General features: G+C 42.0%; 1 protein-coding gene across 2 annotated transcripts in view; it reads left to right on the top strand.

Moving 5' to 3' along the window:
• The window catches only part of galnt11 (UDP-N-acetyl-alpha-D-galactosamine:polypeptide N-acetylgalactosaminyltransferase 11 (GalNAc-T11)), a 42,652-nt gene extending 18,112 nt beyond the window's left edge, over positions 1–24,540 (top strand). For both annotated transcript variants that reach the window (XM_084326626.1, XM_084326625.1), the window contains exons 7-12: positions 293–410; positions 2,666–2,818; positions 2,918–3,139; positions 18,539–18,643; positions 18,861–18,998; positions 19,820–24,540. In XM_084326626.1, coding sequence (XP_084182752.1) covers positions 293–410; positions 2,666–2,818; positions 2,918–3,139; positions 18,539–18,643; positions 18,861–18,998; positions 19,820–19,951 — 868 coding nt within the window. In that variant the 3' untranslated portion in view covers positions 19,952–24,540. The remainder of the gene's footprint in view (positions 1–292; positions 411–2,665; positions 2,819–2,917; positions 3,140–18,538; positions 18,644–18,860; positions 18,999–19,819) is intronic.
• Positions 24,541–25,188: the final 648 nt, after the last annotated feature.

Here is a 25,188-nt window from a genome sequence, read left to right on the forward strand (position 1 = left end):
CAGAGACATAAGGCAAACACTATATAACAAAAGAAAATGGAAGATAGACACTGATCGATATCATGTTCAAAACACAGCAACAAGAGCCAGAGTTTGTCCCTCTGTCCCTCTGTGTCTCTGTGTCTCTGTCCCTCTGTCCGAATGAAAAACAATGACAGATTCTTAGATATGGATGACCTCCCATTCAAAGAGACAGGGGTCAGATCTTGTTAGTCCTCATTATCAAGATGGCAGCAGCAGAGTGAACCAACTTCTCTTTAGACAGACATTAACTATATCCTCTCCTCTCCAGGTCTCCCACCATGGCAGGAGGTCTGTTTGCTATGAACAGGAAGTACTTCAATGAACTCGGCCAATACGATGCTGGCATGGACATCTGGGGTGGAGAGAACCTCGAAATCTCTTTCAGAGTAAGAGCATGCATTGCACACACATACACACACACACACACACTTTCACTCTCTCTGCCCCCCCCCCCCATATATATACAGACACACCTACAGCAATGTTTTTTTAAACATAAAATATATTCGAAATGTGTAGGATTTTTTGTGATGTTTATTAGATGTTTATTAGATATTTAATAGAGGTTTATTAACACTTTGATTGCCTAAGGTTAAATTCATGATATACCATCCGTTGCCAGCTCTATTTAACATGGAGAAGTTCCCCTTCTTTGCAGGGCTATAACTTTTTTAATTCTATTGCTAGATTGCCATTATTAGGGCCCATTCAAGGTCCTATATGTATTGTTCATGGTGTAGCAACGTTAAACTTTTTCATTCACATATTCATACTAAAATATGGTCTAAAGTATAAGTATGTTTTCATCTCTTTCTGCAGCTTTCTCCAGAACGTGATTTATAGCCCCAAATGCATTATATTGATGATGAAATACAGTTTGGTAGAAATCTGTGCGAGATAAAAAATTTCAATTGGACGTACTTCTAGAATTTACTACCCGTCATCTGATGTTGACCGGATGGGCGAGGGGGCGTTTATAATTCCGTGGGCAACGTTATACCATTCATCTAATGTTCATCATAGCAGTTAGTATCGAACACGGTAATAATAAACGCTAAAACTCACCCCAGTCTCCTCGGGCCGTTGGGCGATCAGCGTGGAGAAGACAGTTTTCAATTATGGGATGTCGAAATACCGGATCTATTTCCAGGTTGTATAATAGTATATACGTCCATATCATGTTGTTTTTTCGAGTTATTTGCAGCGATCGATGTTCACTGTGTGAAGACTGAGTCTCTCTAACATTAGCGAGTGCCCGGACGCCGGTTACTGTTCCGCAACTATAAGTTACTTCCGGGGTAGGCCTGATTGGCCCCGACAGGCACGTGACAGGCGCGGCCACGCTCCCGCGGCAGCCTCAGGACGCGCAACTTTCTCTGCCCCGCGGCACGCTCCGCGGCAGCATTATGTAGTAATACGCCCTTTTTCACTATCCAGAAATAGCTCAATTGGCAGTGTTGCATTGGTGTGGATCCTACCGTCCGTTGCTGGCGAGTTCGATTCCCTTCAAATTATTATTATTTTTTTTAACGTGCATTCGTTCGCCGTTAAGTTTAGGCATGTTAACTTTAAGCATTGTTTCGGAGTTGGTTAAGGTTAGGCATTGTTTCGGAGTTGGTTATGGTTAGAAAGGTTAAGTTTAGTTTAGGCGCTGTTAAGGAGCTGGTTAAGGTTAGAGTTTGTCTTAGAGAATGGCAATATTCTTTCGGAGTTGGTTATGCCTTATGGTTAAGGTTAGGCATGGTTAAGGTTAAGGTTAGGCATAGTTTCGGAGTTGCTTAAGGTTAAAGGGTTAAGTTTAGGCGCTGTTAAGGAGCTGGTTAAGGTTAGAGTTTGTCTTAGAGAATGGCAATAGACAGCCTATTTCCGCGCGACAGCTCTCAGCAGCCTCGTTGCGCGTCCTGAGGCTGCCGTGGGGCGTGGCCGCGCCTGTCACGTGCCTGTCGGGGCCAATCAGGCCTACCCCGGAAGTAACTTATAGTTGCGGAACCGGTACAGGCTGCCCGGACCACATATGGAGTGAGTCCTGCCGGGTTAAAGGTTGACATCCGGTTTTTCGATCTGCCGATCGGCCACCAGATGGCGCTCTTGAACCGCTAGAGGATTGAGAGGAGATCAGAACTGTGTGTGAAGGCTGCAGAGGGGAAATATGATTCCGATCACAGATTTCTGAAATATTGATATCAAAGACGAGTTCCGGCGTCCTCGGCAACTTGAGCATGGCGGGGAATGACGAGTTCCGGCGTTTTCGGCAGTTAAAGTGTTAAGATGTTTATTTAAATGTTCATTAGATGTTTATTTAGATGTTTAAATGTTTACATTTACATTTAGTCATTTAGCTGACGCTTTTATCCAAAGCGACTTACAAGTTCTGTATGACAAGTCATCAGGAAGGCACAACTCTTATCAGCTGAGTAACAATGTTCATCAAAGTGTTGAGTGCTACAGTGTAGTGTAGTTTATTAGGACAAGTGCATGACGGTAAGGTTAGTTAGGGTTAGATCTTTAAAAAAAAAATGTATAATGGCTGTGTTGTTTGTGTGTTTATGTTTATTTAGATGGTTCTGGTTTCTGGACCCATAGCCCTATTTCATACTTACCAATGATGATGATATTGATTGGTAGAATCCTCTCTCTGTAGATCTGGATGTGTGGAGGTCAGTTATTGATCATCCCGTGCTCCAGGGTGGGTCACATCTTCAGGAAGAGAAGGCCATACGGCTCACCAGGAGGTCAGGACACAATGGCCCACAACTCCCTGCGACTAGCACATGTGTGGATGGACCAGTACAAGGTACACACACACACACACACCTCTATACACACAGACTGCTTGATTTACCAAGTGAATTTACTTCTAACTGATTCCACCTGCTGTGTCTCATCCAATCAGGAGCAGTATTTCTCCCTGCGTCCGGAGCTTCGTGACCGGCCGTACGGTGACATCAGTGAGCGTTTGGCGGTGAGGAAACGGTTAAACTGCCGTTCGTTCAAATGGTACCTGGACACCATCTACCCCGAGATGCAGCCCAGCGCCGGGCACAAACAAGGACAACAACAACCTCTGTTTGTCAACAAAGGCCTGAGACGACCCAAAGTACTGCAGAGAGGACGGGTAAGACGGAGACAGATAGATGGACGGGGTTAAAGGTCAGCACTACGGGCCACACTCTGCCCTACACCACCACCACCATAATGAATCCTAGCAGATGAAGCTGTATGTCAATCTTTTCTATCTGCTGATATGTAATAAGTGTTGCCTTAAAAAAAACTAGAAACGACAGAAGTCGTCTTTTACCGGGCGTGACCAGGCAATGTCTACCCCACTCACACTTCTTCCCGTCATGTTTGTGTGCCAGAATGGGGTCGTCAGGTCCCATTGAGTGTGAATGTCAAGGTCTTTCACTCCCCAGACAATAGATGAAGAAGAAGAAGAAGAAGAAGAAGAAGAAGAAGAAGAAGAAGAAGAAGAAGAAGTCTTTATTCATCATGCAGTGACACACACATGCGATGGGTGGCACACACAGGAACACACACTTTTTTGGGTCGCCGATGAAATGCATCCTCCTGTCGTCCTTCCCCCCCAAGGGCAGCTGGGAGCAGATAGGGGCTGCACCCCGGGGACCAATCCAAGTTAGCAATCTGTTGTGCATGTTTTTCCATTGGGTTTATCTTATCGGGAGGGGAAGCCCTTGCGAGCACGGGGAGAACATGCAAACTCCACACAGAAAGACCTGGGAGATACCCCACCTGGGTACCTGGCAACGCAGAAACCTGGTCCCCAAGCGGGAATCGAACCCTGGACCTTCTAGTTGTGAGGCGACAGTGTTAACCACTACACCACCGTGCCGCATGTGACCTTCAACAAAGAGCAGCAATATGGTCCACTGTACGTGTGTTTTTTTTTTTTTTATAATAATAATAAGTGTTAAATAGCTCTACATTCCAACAGCCATCACTGATATATAGTGTTGGTCAGTAACATGGGCCTCTCCACTCTGCAGTAAACAGATTTTTGTCAGACCAGTTTTGCAGTTCTCAGTTTGATGGCTGTCGGAATGTAGAGCTAGGATTTTACATGTAGTCTTGTAGACTACTTATTTCATCTTTATCTTACAGCACCAAATGGCAACAAACTAGGCCAATTACAATAAACGATACACATCAATATCAAAACTACAACATCTGCATTTAACCTCAAAACATGTCTTTAGGTTACTTGAAGTAGACATGGGCCATGTTTATGTAACACTGCGATTCTCAATGACTTATGAATTTACAGTGAGCTAAAAATGTGTTGTGATACTTGGGCCAATCTCCTCTAGGTTTCCACTCGCGTGAATGACACATGGCTAATACGAAGTTAAAGAAAATTACTTGGATTTATTCTAACATTTAAACAGAATAAATACTTAAACCATAAACCTTTACAGCAAATATGCATTTTTTTTTCTTTTTCTCAGTCTTTTGTCAGTCTATAATCCCAGTTTAGCCCCCACAGTTCAGTCCTTTTTCACTTCTCCTCAGTTCAGGTGTGTGTATATTATTGGTTTATATTCTATTCCATTTGGTTGTAAGAGCTCACACAAACATTTTATAGCCTCATAAATTCAGAGCCCCATCCATTGGAGTAGTCTATGGAGTAGCCCCAAAATTTGAAGGATTCTCTCTGATTTCTAGCTTTAGGAGAGAGTGCTGCTTGTTCACAAGAGTTGTCCTGGGGCACAGGAAGAACATATGAGAATTCTTAAATGTGTGGTATTCCCCTTTTAAAGAGCAGTCCAGGCTGGGTGGTTCAGATAGTCTCCTGATATTTGAGAACTTTTCCTCTGCCATGTCATCTAGTACCCTTCGTTTAACAGTAATACACAGTAATGGTTGGATATAGGCAATTCTATTACTGACACTTTATAAATGTTCAACCTTGTCATTAGGCGGCACAGTGGTGTAGTGGCAAGAAGGTCCTGGGTTCGATTCCCACTTGGGGACCAGGCTGCCGGGTTGCCAGGTACCCACTACCCAGGTGGTGTATCTCCTGGGCCTTTCTGTGTGGAGTTTGCATGTTCTCCCCGTGCTCGCAAGGGTTTCCCCCTTAACAAAAACAATGGGGGACTTCCGGTTTGCGACGTTCTGGTGAGCAGCCACATGAAAGCGCTCCCGGTCAATGAATATCAAAAAAAGGAAGTAAAACAATTCAAAAACGAAATAAAAAGTGAATATTCGAGGACAAAAGAAAGAAGGAAGAATGAACACGAGGACAAATGAAAGAAAAGCAACCCCAGATGAAGTAAATACACAGATGGAAAAGACTCAACGCGAGGCAATGATGCAACAGGTAGAACAAGCTAGCGGGACACTGAATGTCAGTGCAGAGGAGCTACAGGCTAACATACAAACTAGCTTACAAGCTAACATAGAAGCTAACCAGACCACCACGCAGATTGGATTAGGAGCAATGCGGAGCATACAATGCAACACTGAAAAAATCCAACAGAGGTGGCAAGGAAACGTCAGAGCTATGTAGAAATAAAGAAAATTCAGAAAAAGAAAGGAACCAGGTCCCAACAACGTGCAGGAGGCGGTGAGGGACACGGCGTGGAGAGTATGGAAGGAGCCGGGAGGGGAAGGAGAGAGGCTGATGCAGAGGATGGAGAGGGCGCGCAGGTGGACCAGAACCGAGAGACGAGGACGAGGAGAGGAGGACTGGAGGAGGAAAAGAGGGGACCTGAACCGATTCAAAGCAGATCAACTATGAAGAACGACAAAGGGACACGAGAAAGGGGCATGAAGGGACACGGTGATCCAAGGAAAGATGCAAGACAAAATCGACGTGGAAGAGTACCCAATACAAACATACACACGGGGGACCTGGGGATGAGAATAGATACAACAGAGGAAAGATAATTGAACAGTTACCCCAAGTAGTACAAACTATAACACCAGAATTTAGAATAATTAACACTATGATTTAAAATACACTAGGGCTGTCTTAAATACTTTGAAGCTTCGTTCGATGGGTATGGGATTCGAATATGAAAAGAAATGCGATTATTATTATTTTTTTGGTGCAAAATCAACTCTGCCTCTCTTTGTTAACACTTTCTTCGCCAGGCTTATGTACATCATTATACCATCCTCTGCCAGCTCTATTTGTCTATGGAGAAGTTCCCCTTCTTTGCAGGGCTATAACTTTTTAAATTGTATTGCTAAATTGACATTACTATGGCCCATTCAACGTCAATTATCTATCGTTCAGGATGTGGGAACGTTATACTTTTTCATTCATACTAAAATACGGTCTAAAGTATAAATATGTTTTTATTGTTTTCTGCAGCATTCTGCAGAATGTGATTTATAGCCCTAAATGCATTATATTGATGATCAAATACAGATTGATAGCGATCGGCGTGAGATAAAAAATGTCAAATGGACATGCTTCTAGAAGTTACTACTTATCATCTGATGTTGACCGGATGGGGGGGGGGTCGTTTATAATTCCGTGGCCAACGTTAGATGATTCATCTAGTGTGGGTGATATAATAATAATAATAATAACTTTATTTGTATAGCACTTTTCATACAGAGGTTGCAGTTCAAAGTGCTTCACAACAGTAAAAAATACAGGCATAAGCGAGCATAAAAAGATAGACAGGTAGAATCACAGTGTTTCACATTAGGATCTAGCATCCCAATAGGCTCTCCGCTTACAGTTTTCAGTAACACAAATAGTAAAAATAGTTTAAAATGATTCAGTTTAAAAATAGTAAAATAAAAATAAAATAAAATAAAAATTATAAAATAGAACGGACATAAAAAATACAGGCATGAGCGAGCATAGCAAGATATGGCAATTGACAACAATGCATAAAGTTTACAGACAATCCATGCTGATTGATCTGCCATAAGCAAGTGAAAGTTTACAGACAATCCATGCTGATTGATCTGGCATAAGCATAAGATTACAGTCTGTTCTAACAAACCAAACTGCCATGTATTAAAGTTTACAGACAATCCATGCTGATTGATCTGCCATAAGCATAGTGTTTCTACTAACAGCCAGGACACAGTTAACCTGGTTCTACTACAGCCAGGACACAGTTAACCTGGTTCTACAACAGCCAGGACACAGTTAACCTGGTTCTACTACAGCCAGGACACAGTTAACCTGGTTCTACAATGCTACAGCCAGGACACAGTTAACCTGGTTCACATTAGGATCTAGCATCCTAATAGGCTCTCTATTCAGTAATTAAAAAGTGCTACTACAGCCAGGACACAGTTAACCTGGTTCTACAATGCTACAGCCAGGACACAGTTAACCTGGTTCTACAATGCTACAGCCAGGACACAGTTAACCTGGTTCTACTACAGCCAGGACACAGTTAACCTGGTTCTACTACAATGCTACAGCAATGCTACAGCCAGGACACAGTTAACCTGGTTCTACAATGCTACTACAGCCAGGACACAGTTAACCTGGTTCTACTACTACAGCCAGGACACAGTTAACCTGGTTCTACTACAATGCTACAGCACTAACCGACGGACATAAAAAAAATAAAAAATAAAAAATACAGGCATGAGCGAGCATAGCAAATAATAAGAATAGTTTAAAATGATTCAGTTTAAAAATAGTCATCAGTAAGAAGTAAAAAGTGCAATAACCGACACATGAATTTGATAGGCAGTGTAAAAGAGTAGGCAGGGTAAGAATAAATACAAGTTGTGTCAGGATATCCCTGATGTTTCCTCTTGCCACTAGGTGGTAGCAGATATCTATCAGTGAAATGCCTGAGCAAAGAGATAGGTTTTAAGCTGTCTTTTAAAGATGTCTAGCGAGTTGGCTTCCCTGATGTATTGGGGTAGTTTGTTCCATAGTTTTGGGGCATAGTTGATAAAGGCTGCATTACCGATCCTCTTTTGACTGCTTCTGGGAGCCTCTAGTAGTCCAGCAGCTGATGATCGCAGTGTTCTTGCTGGTGTGTAATTTATTAGAGTGTTGGCGATGTAGCTAGGTCCCTGTCCATTTAGAGCTTTGTATGTAAGGAGAAGGACCTTAAAGTCAATTCTAAATGTTACAGGAAGCCAGTGTAAAGCGGCTAAGACTGGACTAATGTGCTCTCTCCTTTTGGTTCTAGTTAGCAGTCGGGCTGCAGAGTTTTGGATTAGCTGAAGCCTCTCTGTGGTTTTCTTAGGGAGACCTGTGAAAAGTGCATTACAGTAGTCTAACCGGCTAGATATGAATGCATGAATTAGCTTCTCAGCATCGTTCTGATTAATAAATGGTCGTACTTTTGCTATATTTCTGAGATGGAAGAACGATGTTTTCGTCACTTTGCTAATATGAGAATTGAAGTTCAGTTCTGAATCTATGACAACCCCAAGACTAGTGACCTCAGATTTGATCCAAGGGGTTAGTCCCCCCAGGTTCTTTATTAATGTTTCTTTTTTAGTTTTGGAGCCGATAATTAGAATTTCAGTTTTGTTCTCGTTTAGTTTCAGGAAGTTCTTACTCATCCATTTATTTATTGCCAGTAAGCAGTCTGTAATGGAGCTAATCGCTGTATCATTTGGTTCAGCAGATATGTACAGTTGTGTATCATCCGCATAGCTATGGAAATCTACATTATGTTCTCTGATATCACCCAGCGGTAACATGTAAAGGGAGAAGAGTAAAGGACCTAAGCAACTCCCTTGTGCAACTCCATAGTTGTTGTCGTATATATCAGACATGTGATCTCCTAGTTTAACATAGAATTTCCTCCCTCTGATGTATGTTTTAAACCAGCCTAGCACATGGTCTGAGAAACCGACATGGTTTTCAAGACGATCGATTAGAATATCGTGATCGATTGTATCAAATGCTGCACTGAGATCTAACAGGATAAGGATGGAGATCTTATTCTCGTCAGAGTTTAGTCTGAGGTCACTGATTATTTTGGTGAGGGCAGTTTCAGTGCTATATTTTCTGAATCCTGACTGAAATTCTTCTAAGATGTTGTTTTCTTCAAGAAAGGAATTTATTTGAACTGAAACGATCTTTTCAAGTACTTTACTAATGAATGGTAGGTTGGATATTGGACGATAATTTGCCATTTCATTACTATCCAAGTTAGGTTTTTTTAGTAATGGCTTTACAACTGCTGTTTTAAAGGCATCCGGGAAAATACCAGTCCTAAGGGAAGTGTTTATGATATCTAGCACAGGGCTTGAAACACTATTAAATACCCGTTTGAAGAAAGCTGTAGGTATAGGGTCAATGTCTGAGGTGGAGGAGTTACATTCTGAGACAGTTTTGCAGAGTACATCTAATGTGATGCATCTCATGGTTACATTGCACGGTTTGCCGCAATCAACTTTATTTCCATCATGAGTAATGCTGGCCCTGATCAAGGTTATTTTGTTGTTAAAGAATAGTGCAAGTTCTTCACACTTAACCGTTGATGACCGAGGAGGTGTAGGGGCAGTGTTGAGTAGTACATTAATAGTGGAAAAGAGGATTCTGGAGTTTCCAGCATTTTCTGTAATGATTTTAGAGAAGTAATCTTTCCTTGCTAAGCGGATGGTTTTATTATAAGCAGTTAAAGCATCTTTGTATATATCACAGCATATGGTGGTTTTTGTTTTTCTCCATTTTCGCTCCGCTGCACGACATTTCCTTTTTTCTTCGTTGACCGTATTATAGTTTAACCAGGGCGAGGCTCTAGTTTTCTTCTTTTTCGTTTTTAATGGGGCGACAGAATTTAATATAGATGACATTGCATCATTGAGATTTTCTACCATTTCATTTAGAGAGCTGTCATGATTGTGTGCAGGTTCATGTAGTCTGTCAATGAACTTTGATTCAGCTTTGTCGTTTAGGAGCCTCTTTTTAACTATGATTTCTTTTTTTGTTTTAGTAAGGGTTATTTGAGTATCAAAAAATATACAGTGATGGTCGGAGAGAGGTAATTCAGTTATTGAGATATTTGTTATGCTTAGCCCAGTTGTTGTTATAACTAAGTCTAGTGTATTCCCAAGCCGGTGAGTTGCATTTGTTATATGCTGTATTAGGTCAAAGCTATCCAGTAGATTTTTTAGTTCCATAGTTTTGGAGTCTGTTTTCTTATTAAAATGTATGTTCAGGTCTCCATTTAGGATCACCTTATCATATCCGGTAACACATAGTGAGATCAGTTCAGAGAGCTCCTGTATAAATACTGGTGAGTGTCTAGGCGGGCGGTATATTGTGACAATAATAGTTGATTCTGTTTTTAGTTCAATGGCAAGATATTCCATTGACATGAACTCGCCTAGTTCTGTGATTCTAAACAAGAGTTTTGAGGAGAAGATTGCTGCAACTCCTCCGCCCCTTTTATTTTTTCTGGGTATTTGAAAAAAGTTATAGTCTGGTGGACAAGCTTCTATCATTATTGATGTAGCTGTGTCATTATTTAGCCATGTCTCTACTAGGCAGATGCAATCTAAGTTATTTTCTTTAATCAGATCATTTACTAAGAAAGTTTTATTATTCAGTGATCTGACATTTAGGAGAGCTAATTTTATTTGTTGGACTTCTTTAGAGGAGGTCTGCTTTGGCTTGACCGTGATGGCCCTGAGGTTAATAGCAGGTAAACGCATTGATGGTGTATATTTTTCACCATGCCATTGGCTGGTTAGGATTACTTGTATGTTTTGAGAGATGGCATGGCAATTGTGCTATTCTGTACCGTACTGACTGTTCTGTGCTTTCGGGGACATTTGATCAGACGAGATGGCCTTGTGTGATATGGGGGGGGACGGGGGGGACGGGACGTCTTGTGCTGCTGTAATCCGTGGTGAGATTGTGTCCTTCATGATTATCTCTCGTGCTGGTGTGAGCTTAATATTCTTGGAGGCCATCAAGGCATGACGCATGTTTGCTGATAGGAGCTTTGAACCTAAGCGATTTGGGAAGAAGCCATTTCTTTGAAAACGTTCTGGGTTATTCCAGAAAACATTGAAGTTGTCAATGAATTTCAGGTCGTGTACGAGACATGCAGCCCCTAACCATGAATTAAAATTTAGGAGTCGACTGAATGCTTCCTGTCCTCTGCGAAAGCATGCAATTGGTCCACTGATGGACACATCAGTGTTTGTGTACACAGACTGATGTTTGTCTAGTGTGTTCATTAAACGTGTGAAATCGTCTTTCAAAGTCTCTGTGCCAGTCTTCTTTCGCAGGATGTCAAACGATCCAGAGTGAATGACAATTTTTCTTATTCCCGGTCTGATTAGTGTTGGAAGTTTTTCGGCCAGCTCTTTGACAGATGTATTGTCTAGACAGATATTTTCTGTGTTTGCCATCTCCACATACCTTGTTGTGGAATCTCCAATCAGTATACAGTCTATTTTCTGTGTGAGGTTAGCATTTTTCTTTCCAACAGTTTTGGGGCCGTTTGTTTTTGGGCTAGGCCTAGTCTGCCGGTTCTTTCCACAGTCCTGTGGCCTTGGTGAAGCCTCGTTAGCCTTCTCAATAGCCGGCATGTTAACGCTGGTCCCGTACCTTCGGCGTTGGCTACCGCGACGTTCTCGGCGCATGATAGTCTCTTCGTTGTTAGCCGTTCGCTCGGTCTGGGTCGTGTTTGCTAGCCGTGTCGCTAGTGGCTCTGTTTTCCTCGTCGTTAGCGTGTGCTCCGATGTGCCGGCTGTTAGCTTCGCTAGCATTAGCGTGAGCTCCGGCATGCCAGCTGTTTGCTTCGCTAGTGTTAGCGTGAGCTCCGGTATTCTTGCTATTAGCGTCGTTAGCGTGAGCTCCGTTTCGCCCGCTGTTTGCTTCGTTAGCGTTGTTAGCCACGCTTCTATGTCTCTTTGCTTTGGGTGTTGATATGCATGTTTCTGAGAGTAGGTTGAAACTATTTCTTGGCGGTACCGGGGGTGAGGTCCTGGTTCGTTTTTTTCTCTTTTTTTCCTTGACTGTGATCCACTGCTTTGGTCTAGCTCCTTGGTTGTGCCAAGGACCGTCTTTTGGGTGGTGCTGTTCTGTAGCTGCTAGCATAGGCCAGGTTTCAATCATGGTATTGTTGGCTATATTTGTAGTAGCTTCAAGCATAGAGTCAAGGAATTGCTCATTCTGCTGTATTTGGTACAGGGTAGAAACCCGAGCCTCCAGCTTTACAATCTTCATACGCATCTTCAAGCAATTAGTACATTCTGTGGGAGAGCCGAGTCCCGGCATATTCCCTTATTTCCTGTCTTTTCAGGTTAGGCTAAACTGAAGCTAAGTTAGGTACTTAGCTGGTGGTGGTGGTGATGGTGGTGGTGGTGATGGTGGGTCACTCACTTCACATCCGGGGTCTTTATGAAATATCATACAGGAGAGCTGTCTGTCGCTCTCTCCTAAACGGGGCAGCTTCCGTCGCTCTCTCCTACACGGGGAGTTCCGTTGCCCTGGAGCTGTGCTATTACTCAGACAACCAAAACCACTGTCGTCTTCCGTCTCGTTAAAACTCAAAATGAAGTATGAAGTATTCTCGCCTTTCATAAATATCCTCGACTTCAGCAGTGCCCGACATAGTCCTTTGTGTGTAGCTGATAAGACGGAGACTTCTTCATTTCGCCTGTCCTCCCATGGAGAGATCTCGCTACTCGTCCTTTCGGTGAAGTACTGCGGTCATAAATCTAAATAAATAAATTCACAGTTCTGGAGAAGTACCATGGAACTGGGAGTTAACATACAGAGTATTTAGAGTTGAAAGGGCTATAATAAATCATTAAGGTAGCGATAGGTAGAAAAACACGGAGCGACAGTGAAAAGCAGCTTGCATAGCAGAAGCAGGAAGCAGAATATGATCATTAGAGCAGTTTGTATCGAACACGGTAAAAAAAAACGCTGAAACTCACCGCAGCTTCCTCGTAGCGTTGGGCGATGAGCGTGGAGCAAAAATATTCCTATTATGGGATGTTGAAATATGCGATCCATCTCCAGGTTGTATAATAGTATATACGTCCAAATCATGTTGTTTATCGAGTTATTGGTAACGGATCACTATCCATTGTGTCGCGCTCGAGTCCCGGGACCTATAGCGAGTGATCGGACCGAATTTGGATGAGCACCAGTTTCCGTTTCCGGTTTGGGCGATCCGCCGATCCGCCACCAGATGGCGCTCTTGAACCGTTGGAGAGTTGAGAGGGGATCAACAGTAGATCTCAAGTCTCCGGGGGAGAAATATGATTGCGATCACAGATTTTTGAAATATTTGATCTCAATGACGTGTTACGGCGTCATTGGCAGAATTAGCATGGTGGGGAATGACGTGTTTAGGCATCCTTGGCGATTAAAGTGTTAACACATTCCCTGCCATTGGTTATATCCATCAATATAGCCAGTCTGCCACCACTCTAAGCCTATGGAGATGTTCATCTTCTTTGCAGGGCTATAACTTTGTAAATTGTATTGCTAAATTGACATTATTATGGCCCATTCAACATCGATTATCTATCGTTCAGGATGTAGGAACGTTATACTTTTTCATTCAAACATTCATACAAAAATACCTTCTAGAATATAAGTATGTTTTTATCGTTTTCTGCAGTAATTCCTACAACCTGAGTTATAGGCATAAACGCATATATAGGGATCGATTGCCGTTTATTCCCGATACACGCTATATTAAAAAATTCAACTGTATATGATCCTATACGTTATGCGTCATCATGCGCGGAGGAAAGGGGGGGGGGTCGTTTATAATTCCGTGATCGTCAGTAAATGCTTTATGTAGTATGGGTGATATATTGATCAGATCGGTTTGCAGTGAAATGAATAAACAATTGGGCTGAAAATGACGTTAGCGTCCTCTTACCGTTCGCCAATGAGACTGCCGGTGAAATATCCCAGGTATACGACGCCGATCGCCTAGGTCCATTTCCGGTTTGTATGTCGCAATAAATGCCGAAATCATATCGATTATTAAGTTTATAAAGCGATCCATTATGTACATAGTGTCTGTCGGGAGCCTTGCGACAATATCTGACGGCCGAATGAATTTAATCGACGCACAGCAGCCATATCCTGTTTACCAGTGTAACTCGCCCGACCATCCACCAGGCGGCGGTATTGAGCCGTCGTTGTATTGAGCCGTAGGGTCCAGCTGCAGCGCCGGAGGTGTATATATGAATTATGAATGCCATGGCGAAAAAATGAAATATTGATCTCAATATAGCTGTACAGCGTGGTGTGGCAGACAACGCATGGCGGGCAATAACGCTGTACAGCGTGAACGGCGGTGGATGTATTAATTACAACAAGCAATGCTGTTTGTTATTTAAGATGAGGTCGGACTCTGCACTGACAGATTTGTGTTCATTGTGCTGCTTTTATAAAGCCTCAAATGACGGCTTACAATATTTCATGAAAGCAAAGTGTTTTGTTTGTCATTTAAAAAGGTTTAAACTTTACAGCACTGACAAAGTTGAACAAAGTGCTGTACAAGTCCCACAACATAAAAGAAAATATATATATAAAAAATAAATAAAAAAATCAGCCCTACAATACACACGTTATAGACAAACGATTTGAAATTTATTTAAAAAAAAGGGACACGCTGAAACATATTGTCAGGGCTGTACGTTAACTTTTTTTGCACATAGCACTGGTACTACAGAGGTTGATAGTTTTGTAGCACAGGCCAAAATCTTGTAGCACAAGTATAAAACGTTAGTGTTATATTTGTAACAGTCACAAATGTGCCTATTGTATTTGTGTTATTTAGTTGCAGTGCCATGTTTGGCTGTCATTTTCATGATGACAAGTTGACGTCACACAGCCAGACACATTACGTGTAAGGAATTATGGGATTTGGTGTTGGGTGTATGGACTCTACTAGGGGTGGGAATCACCAGTTTCATCACGATACGATATAGATTCTTTGGACAACGATACGATATTTGCCGATATCTGCCACGATACGATACAATGCAGGTGCCTGCAATCGATATGAGATGATATCATAAGCCCATTTAACACAATCGGTAACATTTAGATCAACTCACAAAAGGTAACGAAAATATAATTAAAAGAATATATATTTGAGCTCTTCCAGACATTTAAATGAAAAACTATTTATTGTTTTGAATACAAATAGACCTCCTGTTCACTATAAAGTGCCACGTTTTGATATATTGAGCTTTAAACTTTAAGTAAAAAAAAATTGGAACACGCAACCTAAAACCCTTTCCTCTCCCAAACCGTTCCTGCAATTGTTTTATGTTGCATGATGATCATGAATACATTTATTATGTATTGTATTTTTTATGTTTAAATATCAACATTATCTGTCCACCCTCAGTACATTTAGTATCAATATAACATACTCGTCTGACTTCATCTGATCTTTTCAAACGCACACAGAAGGGAGAATGCCCCCCCCCCCCCCTCCTTCCCTTCCCCACTCTGCTGTTCTCTATCGCTCTGAACAGGGTTTTAGCTTGTTGTTAGCGTATGCTAACGTAACGTTAATTCCGGTCTTAAACACGATGTGGTCATAAAGGAATGGCGAGGATTGCAAAGCATGTTATATGCATTTGACCCGTTGCGGAATAAAACAGCAGGGATTTGTTTTGGGTGGCGAAATAGGCACACTATCCTTGCTCTGTTTCAATGTCCGCGTTCCAGACGCTATTGCTGCTACTGAGACGCTACTGCTGTGAGCCGAGCGGATATGAGTCACGACACAGGATTTTCAAAATAAGAGTATCGAAATGAACTGAGCGTTGCTAGCTGCCGGAGCCATAGTTATTATGGCTGGAGCTGCGCTTAGGCGGAAATGAGACCCGCCACAGGATTTTCAAAATAAGAGTATCGATATGAACCGAATGCCTATCGCACCAGTGCTACTGAAGTAAATCCATTCATCGCACAGACGGATGTAGCATGTGCGATATATATCTCGCACTGTACAGCCCTGCATATTGGGGAATAATACACAATGGACTGGTATGAAGGAACTACAGGATTACACGTGACACACAATACAAATGAACATGAGCATAAGAAAGACAAATTCAGAACATTGACCAGGAGCTCTGAGGCCATCCACAGAACGAATGTTGGACTTATATAGTGCGCACTTCGCCACTAGGGGGAGCCCTCTCACTAGGAGAGCCATTACTCCTCACCCTTCCAATGGGGAACAGAGGGATACAATTGAGATAATAATAATAATAATAATAATTTAATTTAATTTATATAGCGCTTCTCAATGACCCGAAGTCGCTGAGATCCTCTAACACCATGGGAGCACCAATGTTGTCTTTTTTCTTTGAGTTGTGTTAGAGTCTGAGTTATGTTAGAATAGCAGTTGCTTTAAATGTGCACATGGACATTTGTGAAGGACAGGAATTCAAAAGATGTTGGACAATGATAGAGGCTTGGAGAATCTCCATCGGGGATATTACAGTAATTCAAGGGGCCCATGTCTGTATACTGTTATGTTATTGTAGGTATTGTCTATGTGTTGTATGTCTATAAATGTTAATACAAATTTTAGTTTAAAAAAAATATAAATAAAAAAACAATGGGAAAACATGCAGAACAGATCGCTAACGCTCTTTCGTCCCTAACGAAGACAGACGGGAGCACTTTGATTGGTCCCCGGGTGCGGCCCCACACCACAACCCATGTGCTCTCGGCTGCCCTTGGGGGAAGGACGACGGGATGGGTCAAGAGGGTACATTTCAACGGCGACCCAAAAAAATGCATGTGTGTCTCCACGTGTCGTCCATCTCGCATGTGTGTGTTCGCTTCATGACGATGTAGCAATGTGCTACAAATAAAGACTTCTTCAAAGTCCAGTTTCATTCATTCATTCATTTGTTCGTTATCATGTGTTACCATGTTGATGAGTGGGTTAATTTACATGTTGTATTAGCTCAAAGAAATTATGTACATTCACCCAGGCCAGGGGTGGGCAATTGTTTTTCCCGGGGGGCCGAATGAGCAACTGAAAATATGTTGGAGGGCCGGGCCAAAATTCCAAACTCAATTATGCATAATATACATTTATTTCTATATAAAAAGCAGTAAATGGCATTGTTTTGACCCCTGGTAAGAGTGTATGTTATTATTTGGCAATTAAAAGGTGAGGTTAGCTTTCAAAAATATCATTTATTCAAATAGAATTTATTTCAAAAATGATAAACAAAATGTGAAACATTAATAACAAAGGGCATGTATGAAAAAGTGCTATACAAATAAAGTTATTATTTTGAGTTTCATATACTATTGAAACAAGGATTTTCTTAGCTTTTTAAAGACATCACATCATCTTATAGCCAAAATAAACAAGACATGTCACTGAACTGTGTAAAGAAAAGTGTCCCAGTAGCCTTTTTTACTTTACATGCCTATATTAAACATTTAATGTTTTCAGAACTGTGCAAAAAAAAGAAAAGAAATATCAAGTGTCCCATTTCACTTATTATATTTCCACATTTTAGTGTTCTTCAGTTCTTTTTTTTTTTTTTCATTCAGTGTGATAAATCCAGTCTCTGTTGAGCTTTAACAAGTCCATCAAAGTCAGGTTGCATGTCTGAGGTGGAGATGCGAAGCACAGCTGCCAGATGTTCATCAGTGAGAGAGGATCTGTACCTGGACTTGGTAAATGTCATGACTGAGAATGTCTGTTCACATATAGGTGGATCCAAAGAGAACCAACATCTTCTTAGCATGTCTCCTCATGTTTGGAAAGTTCTCCTCCTTGAGAGCAGAGTAGAACTCTAGCAGTGATGCTGACTTAAAGTGCTCTTTCAGTAGTGAATCAGACTGCAGGTCAATGAGTTCAAGCTGAACATCAGTGGGTGCACTATCGACACTGCAGGTAAAGGGAGAGGAAACCAGCTGCATTTCATCCTCAACCTTTTTGAAATCTTGAAAATTCATCATGCAGTGCTCCCAACATGGATGAGTACCTGTGCCGGTGATCAGCTGATGGTTTGACTTCTTTCAGGGTTTTCATGTGTTTGAGATTGTTGCTGCCTAGTTGCCTTGAAATTAATTGCAACTTTGTCATGAAGGCTTTCACATGGCTATGCATTTCATGAGCAAAAATGCCCTTGCCCTGCAGTTGTGTGTTCAGTAGGGATGGGTACCGTTCACATTTGAACCGATACGGTACCGGTACCTGTGAATCGATACCGGTACCCAACGTACCTTTTTTCTGTACTTTAGTCTCAAAAAATTGTATCTACCTACCTCAGTTGTGAAAAGAAATCCAAACTTCAAATAACCACACTTTCGACCGTTTTCGGCTTGCCCCGACTGCTTTGTTGTTGAATCAAGTCAAATCCTAGGTAAGCGTATATTGTGCGTTTGAACGTTGACATGAAAAGAAAAAAGTTAAAAAAAAAATTTAATTTTTTTTTTATTATCATGTAATCTTTCGCGGGCCGGTCAGAATCATCCCGCGGGCCGTACAATGCCCAGGTCTGACCCAGGCCAATTATGTACTACTAACCACCATGATACAATTTCTAACCTCTCTCTCTTTGCCTTCCCCAGCTCCGTAGCCTGGCATCAGATAGGTGTCTGGTGGCGCAGGGCAGACCCAGCCAGAAGGGAGGGGCAGTGGTATTAAAACCATGTGACCCCAGAGACCCTGAACAGGTACTCTACACAGACGTCTTCTATACAGTGTGTGTGTGTGTTGGTTAGTGGTTAGTGATGTAGTTAAGATGTCTCTAATTAAAGCTGGCATGGTTAATGTCTAGTTAAGCTGTCTCTAAAGTATGGTTAGTGTCTCTCTACCTGTCTCTCTCTCTCTAACTGCCTGTCTTTCTACTTGTCTGTCTCTCTCTCTCTACCTACCCGTCTGTCTGTCTAGGAGTGGTCTTATGATGAGGACAGTGAGTTGATCCTAGCAGGTCTATTGTGTTTGGACATGTCAGAGATTCGCTCTTCAGATCCTCCCAGGTTGATGAAGTGCCATGGGTCTGGCGGGTCACAACAGTGGACTCTGGGGGTAAGATATTAACAACAGTGGACTCTGGGGGTAAGATATTAACAACAGTGGACTCTGGGGGTAAGATATTAACAACAGTGGACTCTGGGGGTAAGATATTAACAACAGTGAACTCTGGGGGTAAGATATTAACAACAGTGGACTCTGGGGGTAAGATATTAACAACAGTGAACTCTGGGGGTAAGATATTAACAACAGTGAACTCTGGGGGTAAGATATTAACAACAGTGGACTCTGGGGGTAAGATATTAACAACAGTGGACTCTGTGGGTAAGATATTAACAACAGTGGACTCTGGGGGTAAGATATTAACAACCGTGAACTCTGGGGGTAAGATATTTTTAAAGGTCCTGTGTCTTATAAATGGCATTTTCCAGTGTTTAGCATTGTTTTCTAGCAATGTGGGGTTGTATCAATGGGGTCTGTCTCTCTAATTCTCATTTTGGCTCATCAGTCCAGTCAATGCTAAATTGTCTTTTAAAATTGACAAATGTCATACAGTATGTGCAATTCATGGCGTAACTCATGTTGAAAAAATAAATGGTGGGAGGGACTTCGCCTCTATTGGCTGGCTTACTGCAGACTAGGCTCTATTCGGCCCAATGAGAGATGTAGAGATTTTGACAGAATATAATTTTTTTTTTACATAGAAATGGAGGTAAATATTGGACCGTATCTTACAAGTCGATAATATAATACATTACTAGATGAAATTCAAGGTCTTTCAGACCTTCAAGTACTCTTTGTGGGTGTAATGTATCAATACAATTTAATTACAATGAAACTATGATTAAAATAAAAAAATCTTGTCTCTCCACCAGAAGTCCAATCGTCTGTACCAGGTGTCGGTTGGTCAGTGTCTCTCCGTCCTTCAGCCAATCGGACCCAAAGGTTACGTTGCCATGGCAATATGTGACGGCTCCCAGGCCCAGCAGTGGCAGCTGGAGGGATGATGTCATCTGTTATGTCACACAGACACAGCCGCCCAGCCAATGGCACAACAGGCAGACAAATGGCTGGACTCTACAGCAGGGGTAGAAGAATGGATGGACTGAACAGACAGAATGAAGGATGGAAGGTCCTTTCATCTGTCCATCGCAGCCTTTTAATCATGATGTCCTACTGTACATTGCTACTAGTCTTACCAATGTTCCCTCAGCCTAATGTTCCCTTAACTCTGTTCCTCAGCCTATTGTTCCCTTAACTCTGTTCCTCAGCCTAATGTTCCCGTAACTCTATGTTCCCTTAATATTATGTTCCCATAACTAGGGGACTTCACGGTACGGACGTCACGGTTCGGTACATCCAGCCATACGACGAATACGTCTCATACGACACTATAGGTGAAACTAGTGTTGCACGTTTTACAAATGTGTGCTCAATATCTTTACTTTACTTTACACCGACTTAATAACAGTCTTAACACAGAAGGTCATTAATTTAACGTTGAATATCAAGCTTGTATTTCCACATTTCGATGAATAAAACGTTGAAGCGTGTAAAGACATGATGACGAGCTGACAGAACAAATTAACAACCGCGCACTGAGCTGTTTCTCCCCTCCTCCCCTCCCCCTTACTACAGGTGTCCCTGAAACAAAACCATGAATGAATAGGCTGAAAATGTTAATCGTTTTCTTGTTCGCCTAATAATGTTAACCAATGGAAAGACACACACACACACACCAACATCAACGTTCTTCCGCGCAACTTTCCCCTCACAGCTGATCCGAGAAAAAACTAAAACAACGCAAACATACTTTTGCTGATCTGGACCCTCATTTATCAATGGTGCGTACACACAGATATGTGCGTAACCCGTGCGTACGATCATTTCTAAGCAAAGTGTGGGACTTATCAATTTGAACGTGTGCTTGACTTTGTGCGTATATCTACGCACAGCTCAGAGCATGCGTACCTGGCGCCCAGCGGTAGAATATGAATACTGCAATGCGTAAATAAGCTTTTGTGCATTAGTTTGACTGACGTGTTCGGTATGACCCGTAATTCATTATAGTTAATTGTAAAATAGCGAGAGTAGTGTAATTATAACGTGCTCACACGCGAACAAGAGGTTGGCCTGCTTGTTTGGCACGGGGGGGCAGACGCAGAAGAACACTCTCCTCCAAACGCGATTAAATATTGTTTAAAATAAAAAGCGAAATACTATTATTTTGTGTCATGTTTCCAAATAAGATTGGTCACAACGAAATGCTTTCTACTTCAATTTGTTGGTTAGAATAGATGACCTCCGTTGAAACTTCACTGAGACTAACAGTCTATTTGTGAGCTCCCGCACAGACGTGATGATAATAATAATAATAATAGCTTCATTTTATATAGCGCCTTTCAAGAGACCCAAGGTCGCTTTACATAGGGGGAAAAAATAACAAAGTAACAAACATAGTGGACAGACACAACATATAAATATGATGATGGAATTCAAGTTCGCGTTTTTATTGATCACATAGGCAGGTATACATGGCGTAGGCTACATGGCAGTGAGATTCATTGTTCTTGTATATGCTCTCGTATTGTTATATTATAATGCTATTGTCAAGAAGGAAGTACATTATTTTCAATCGTGGCTTTAATTCGTAGCCGAGAAGCAGTCTCCTATCCGCTTCATTAATCCCGACCCATCTCAGCCACAGCATAACTGAGACCGCTATGGAAACAAATCATAAATAGACTACTGTAAATAAAATAGCCTATAACATTATAAAGGATAGGCTATAGCAGGGGTTCCCTTTCTTCCCCGAGCCCCACGATTCCTTGGAGACATAGGAATATGATATAGGCTATGGGTCCGTCAGCGAGGAGATAGCCCACAGCGGATAGCCATTAAATGCCAGAGAATAGGCCATTATGGCCAAACGAGGGCATATAGCCTATAAATATTATTAAATGTTTTCATAAGCTAAAGATACAAGGACAACAGTTATATTAACGATCAAGTTAGTTTACTGTATGCAGGCTTCGCTGGGCTCCGTGTGACACGTCTGTGCCATGCTGCGTTATGCGCAAATTACTGTTGCATAATGTGGGCTATGCATATATAATTTATATAGGCTATACCTAATACCGACATCAAAATAGATTGTATGCCTCTACAAATCATATGAAACCATGCAGGTAGAAAATGTATGGAAAATCCGTCGCGATTTGGAATCAAATTGACGGAGAACTTTAATCCCTGGGTAATCGAACTTTAAAAGAACGAAACGAAAAAGGGCATTCATATTCCAGCATGGTTATTATTAATGACACCAATGCCAAACAGTGGTTAATGGTCTTTATTAGTGCTTGCGCTGCCCAGGCAGCAATGGTCTTTAAGTTAATGGATATCATATCCGACATCACCGTGTACACGTCTGTCAGCCTGTCTCATATTTCTCCCATAACACGCGTTCGCTCGGTTTAGTCCACTTTTCCACATTTCATGGGGGTGTTTCATTACCGTATATGGTTAATTACGGGCGGTTCTATATGCAAATACTTAAAATCGTGCACAAGCGCGGAGCGTAGAACAAATGGTATTTATCCACACGGAGTGTGTAGGACCCGTGTACGCACGGTTGATAAATCCCGATTTTTCTGTGCGTACACACATTCTAAATTCTGTGCTTAAGAACGAAAATAGAACACTTTCTACGCATTGTTGATAAATGAGGGCCCTGGACTGGTCCTCTGAGCTCCTCTCCAGCTGCTGCGATGTTTAAATCCAAAATATTGATAAATCATCTGCCATTGTTGTGTAACATGGCATCTCTTCTCTAGAGTCTTCTTTCTCTGCTTCATGTGAAGTTAATCTACTCTAGAAATTGAAACTATACACTGGTGGGGGGTGGGGGCAGTAGGCAATTAATTTACTCAAGTGGATTCCTGAACACAGAATGACACCGTTATCACTGATTGACTACCGCAGCAAACCTAGGTGGAACTAAGTATAACTTAATAAAAAATATTTATATTTAAAAATAATTATTATAATAATTATAAATATATATAATAATCATTATAAATGTTTTCCTGTTGTACCAAACTCATACCAAACCGTGACCCCAAAACCGAGGTACGTACCGAACCGTGGCTTCTGTGTACAGTTACACCCCTACCCATAACGCTATGTTCCTCAGGCCAATGTTCCCTTAACCTCTTAACCCGGTGTTCTCTCAGCTGTTTGTCAGTTTGTTTAGGGAATCGTATGGCCTTAAATTATATTGAGAGAACTTTGAGCTGAGGAAACATCGAGGTGATCCTGAACTAAGGAAGGAAGAGGACAAAGTATGACCATGTGACTCCTGGTCTGTAAAGAAGACTGATCATGTGACTCCTGGTCTGTCTAAAGAAGACTGATCATGTGACTCCTGGTCTGTAAAGAAGACTGATCATGTGACTCCTGGTCTGTCTAAAGAAGACTGATCATGTGACTCCTGGTCTGTAAAGAAGACTGATCATGTGACTCCTGGTCTGTAAAGAAGACTGATCATGTGACCCCTGGTCTGTCTAAAGACTGATCATGTGATTCCTGGTCTGTCTAAAGAAGACTGATCATGTGACTCCTGGTCTGTCTAAAGAAGACTGATCATGTGATTCCTGGTCTGTAAAGGTCCTTTCGGATACAATGCGACAGCGGCACTACCATGCTTAAACCTTTCTTCCCATAACCTAGTAAAGTATGAACAATGAGCAAAGCATGCACTCCAAATGCACAATGCCAGGTATGTTTAAACAATGCAATGTAGATTATGTTATGTTACCTATTGTTCGGCTCAGATGTACACTAAACCCAGCGGTGAGCGCAGATCAAATGGCGTATCGGAAAGGACCATAAAGAAGACTAGTCATGTGACTCTGGTCTGTATAATGAAGACTTACCACTGGGGCTCCATTACAAAGGTTAATAGGTGTGCTGCTCGCGTCCTGTGCTGCTCGCGTCCTGTGCTTCCTCATGTCTAATCCTCAACACCTCAGTGAAACATCACAGGGAAATATCGAAGAGATGTGAGGAGAAGCACCGGTCTGAAGGAATGGAACGTCATTCTTCCTCCCAGGTAGTCGTGTGACCCTTCCTCCCAGTCCCAGGTAGTCGTGTGACTCTTCCTCCCAGTCCCAGGTAGTCGTGTGACTCTTCCTCCCAGTCCCAGGTAGTCGTGTGACTCTTCCTCCCAGGTAGTCGTGTGACTCTTCCTCCCAGGTAGTCGTGTGACTCTTCCTCCCAGGTAGTCGTGTGACCCTTCCTCCCAGGTAGTCGTGTGACCCTTCCTCCCAGGTAGTCGTGTGACCCTTCCTCTCCTCCCAGGTAGTCATGTGATCCTTCCTCCCAGGTGGTCATGTGATCCTTCCTTCCAGGGCATTTTAGAAATCTTTATTCACTCTGTACAATGATGATGTACTTTTATGAGATTTTACAATCATGTTTGAGTTGATTTTGAGAAGTGATTTTTATCCAGTTTGCACAGTGGCGTTATTCTTGCATTTGAGACAATTCAGATGTTGTTTTTAAACAGTTGATCCGAGACATAGTATTAAAGAGATACTTTGAAATTTTTTGAGTTGTGTTGTGTAATTTAACGTCTTGAAAAGGTAGAACTTGCACATCCACTCTGGTGATCAGCATAAAAAACTATGGAATCCATACAAACTTGTTAAACTGGCTCACTCTGTATTTATTGTGATCAATGTACACTCGTATATATGGGTTGGGAGAGAAAATTACAGGCCAGGTGCAATCACTTGACCCCATAAAGAACAGTCAAACGGTAAGAACATTACATACAATTGGTTGTAATAGTCAAATTCTACAGAGTGCACTTACTTCAAAGATCAATAAATACAGGCGGTTGGGTTTTGTAGAGGTCTAAGCACTCTCCTTCAATTCCTGGCAGCGGTACCTCCAGCTTGGTCAGTTGTCCCTACAAACACAATTGGCAGGTGGGAAGCCGGTGGGGTATGAGTCTTGTTAAGCAGGACTGGGGAGATGGAGTGAACCTTGCTGTCAGGTGAAAAGTAGCAGCTGGCGACTCCACATGTGGTAGTCTACACCCTCCCCAGACGAACAGAGGAGACATGTGGTAGTCTACCTGTACCCCCCCCCCCCCTCCCCCCATGCTGCTATGATGCCTGAATTTCCCCAAGGGGATCAATAAAGGAATATCTTATCTTATCTTATCTTACACCCTCCCAGA

The sequence above is a fragment of the Notolepis coatsorum genome (genome assembly GCF_963971535.1).
Source record: "Notolepis coatsorum genome assembly, chromosome: 12".
Classification (NCBI taxonomy): domain Eukaryota; kingdom Metazoa; phylum Chordata; class Actinopteri; order Aulopiformes; family Paralepididae; genus Notolepis; species Notolepis coatsorum.